At 48.6% G+C, this 3,183-nt stretch overlaps 1 protein-coding gene across 1 annotated transcript; it reads left to right on the top strand.

Annotated features, from left to right (window-relative positions):
- Positions 1-291: 291 nt before the first annotated feature.
- VAMP1 (vesicle associated membrane protein 1) lies at positions 292-2,245 on the top strand. Its single transcript, XM_035571572.2, has 4 exons — positions 292-367; positions 573-693; positions 1,482-1,640; positions 1,874-2,245. Coding segments are annotated over exons 1-4 (345 nt in total). The 5' UTR covers positions 292-365; the 3' UTR covers positions 1,937-2,245.
- The last annotated feature ends 938 nt before the right edge of the window (positions 2,246-3,183 follow it).

The following is a 3,183-nucleotide window of genomic DNA, read 5'->3' as shown; positions in this document are numbered from 1 at the left end:
AACCCTAAACCAAATACTAACCCTAATGCTAACCCTAACCCTTACCATAACCATAACCCTAATTCTAACCCTAACCCTAACCCTAATGCAAACCCTGATCCTAACCCTAACCCTAACCCTAATGCTAAACACAACCCTAACCCTAACGCAAACCCTAAACCCCAACCCCAGCCGGGGTCCGGCCCCGCTCCGACAGCCCCGTGCGGTCCGTGCCGGCGAGCGCTGATTGGCTGCGGCGGAGGGACGGGGCTGCTATAAAAGCGGCCGCGCGGCCGTTGTCGCCTCAGCGTGCCGCCGGGCGCTGTGCGGTGCGGAGGTCCCTGACTGTGCCCTGCCCGGGGGTCCCGCCGCGCTCCGGCCCGCCCATGTGAGTGCCAGCGGCAGGGCAGGGGACGGGGCGCGCCCAGGGTGCTGGGGGGGAGCGGGCAGCCGAGCACGGAGCCGGTGGCGGCGACCCGAGCCGGCCGGGTGGCGCATTGCAGCAGCCGGGGGCACCACGGTAGCTGGGGTGGGGTCTCCCCTTCGCATGCCAGGGCTCTGACCGCGTTTTGTCTCTGCCTTCCTCCCCCAAGGTCTGACCCAACGCAGCAGCCGGCCCCCGAGGGGGGTCCCCCCGCTGCGGGTCCCCCCGGGTCGCCCCCTAACCTGAGCAGCAACCGCCGGCTGCAGCAGACCCAGGCGCAGATGGAGGAGGTTAGTAGCGCTGCCTGCTCCCCGCAGGCTGCAGCGGGGGTGTTGCTGACCAGCGTGCCCAATTCTGGGAGGGGTGCATGCTTTGGGGGTGTGTGTGGATGCTGGAAACGCACAAATAACGCGAGTATTGGGACCAGCCTGTAAAGAGGCTGGAGGAAGAGATGGATTAGTTTTACAATTAAAATTTACACTTAAAAGCTGCCTAATTCTAGATATGACATCTAAGGAGTAGTTCTGTTAGATTTCTGGTACCTCATCTTATGCATCTATTATGGAAATAAAGCTATACAGGTTCCAGAGCAACTCCTAATCCCTGCCAGCTGCTTCAAGAGAACACCCTGTGAGCAGATTCGGTATGTAAAGCGAACCTTGCCTGATTTTACAGGGTTGGTGTCCATAGCGTCTGCTGACACGCAGTAACTCCTTCATGCCTCAATGGGGCAGCAACATGTAGTGCTAAGTTGTCTCTGCGGTTACCTGTGATTGAGCATATGCTTACTGTGATGAGGGTGTGGTGTAGGCTTGATGGGCTTGAGAACTTCTAAAAATGGATGAGAGTGGGTTGCTGAGGATGTAGCTTAATTGTACTGAAGCTTTAGCAGTGTCTAGGACTCTTTTCCCAATTTCTAAATAGTCATTGACTTGAAATCTGTTTATCCTGATCTTTTTTTCCTCGTTTCAGGCTTTCACTTGTTAGTATCCCATGTTGATTATTGGCTGTGTTACTGCTCTTACATTTTTAACCCTCTTTACCATGATAACTACTGTTACTGTTCTTCCTTCTCCAGGTGGTTGACATAATGCGTGTAAATGTAGATAAGGTGCTAAAACGAGATGAGAAACTGTCAGAGCTTGATGACCGGGCAGATGCACTTCAGGCTGGTGCCTCAATATTTGAAAGTAGTGCAGCAAAACTCAAAAGGAAGTACTGGTGGAAGAACTGCAAGGTGAGTTTCCTGGTGCCATTATTTCCTTCATGAGAAGGAAATTAGGCTGGTGTTCTCTCTTTGAGAGAGTAGTTGGGGCTTAATAAATATATCAAATGCTTGGTTATTTCACTGTGGAAAGTCTCAGAGGCTTTTTCTGTCCTGCTTTCAGGCTTATGTTCTCTGGTTATCAGGGAAGCTGTGAACTTCTCATTTTGTTCTGAGTATCACTGTCTGATAAATTCTCTCTACAGATGATGATCATCATGGGAGTGATTTGTGCCATTATGGTGGTGGTGATTGTAAGTAAGTACTGAAAAACCCCGGATCAAAGGTGAAGAAGCCCCAGCTCCAGAATACTTTAAAATTTTCTTTTTGATTTATGATCTGTAAGGCCTTGGTTGCATAAGTGGTAACTTCCTTCCCTGGGGAAGGGAGGTGGTGGTGCTGGAACTCCCACACTTAGTGTGGAAATGGTATGATTTACATAGTAAGGAAAGAAAGTGGGGGTGGCTATTGTTGTAAAAATTGGGAATCTTACCTACTTGACCAAGTAAACCTGTAAGTATGAGGGACAGCATCTTGAAGTGGGCGGGTTGGCAAGTAGCTTTCCTGGTGGGGGATTTGGATGTCTCTGGGGGACTCTTGGTGTAACTTGCCTTCTTGTTCTCTCCTGTTTTTTTTCCTACTGCTTTGTCTCCAGTTTACTTTCTTACTTGAATGTAGCCCCTTCAGTCTGCGACCTACTGTCCCCTTGCCTGTCTCTTCTTGTCTCTGAATCTTCCCTTCCACTTAGCTTCTTCATCGGTTCCTTTATTGGTTCTGGTTTGTCTTCTATTTAAGATTCTGAAGTGCTCTACTGAGCATGGGTTAGACTCTTCAACAGCTGCTGCAGCTTTAGGGTCATTTTAGTGTAAAGGAATGGGAAGCAGGGGAGGAGTGGGTAGCTACTGCTCCTGCTCTTCTGCAGGGGAATTTCTGTGGCTTATTTTTGGTTGTAAACTTCTCAACTAGTGCCTGTGTAGACTCTAGCAAAATAAGAATGCCTTAATGCAGTGCCTTTGGGTGTGCAGGACTTCATGTGAGATTATTGTGTTCTCCATAAAAATAGACAGCGTGACTTCAGCTTTTCATTGAGTTTCTGAAATAATTGCTAACTTGTGCTGGTTAGTGACTGAACCGTCTGACTGAACTAGACGTAGTCATCCAGATTTCTTTAGCAATACAGAGATGAGCACTTAAGGAAGCAATTTATTCTGCCTATCTTTATTTTCAGGTGACTTGCTCTCTGAATGTGGCTGTTTGAGTTATAATAAAGGATGTGTATGATTACCTCCGTGAAGTGCAACAGACTGAACACAGTTAATTGAAAGGAGTTTTGTTGCTTTCTGAAGGGCATGTGTAGGCATAAAATCTGCCAGAAGGAACAAATGAACAACAGTAAGGAGTATGGTGTGGCGGGTGGGCGTGTATCAAATACTCCTTTCATCTATGCAGGCACAAGCCAGGACCTTATGGTTTTCTACTATCTTGTAGCTTTCCGGAAGATTTTGAGGTAGTAGCA

The sequence above is a fragment of the Cygnus atratus genome, chromosome 1, assembly GCF_013377495.2.
Source record: "Cygnus atratus isolate AKBS03 ecotype Queensland, Australia chromosome 1, CAtr_DNAZoo_HiC_assembly, whole genome shotgun sequence".
NCBI lineage: Eukaryota > Metazoa > Chordata > Aves > Anseriformes > Anatidae > Cygnus > Cygnus atratus.
The sequence above is the reverse complement of the archived record's forward strand: the minus strand, read 5'-3'. Positions and strand labels throughout refer to the sequence as shown.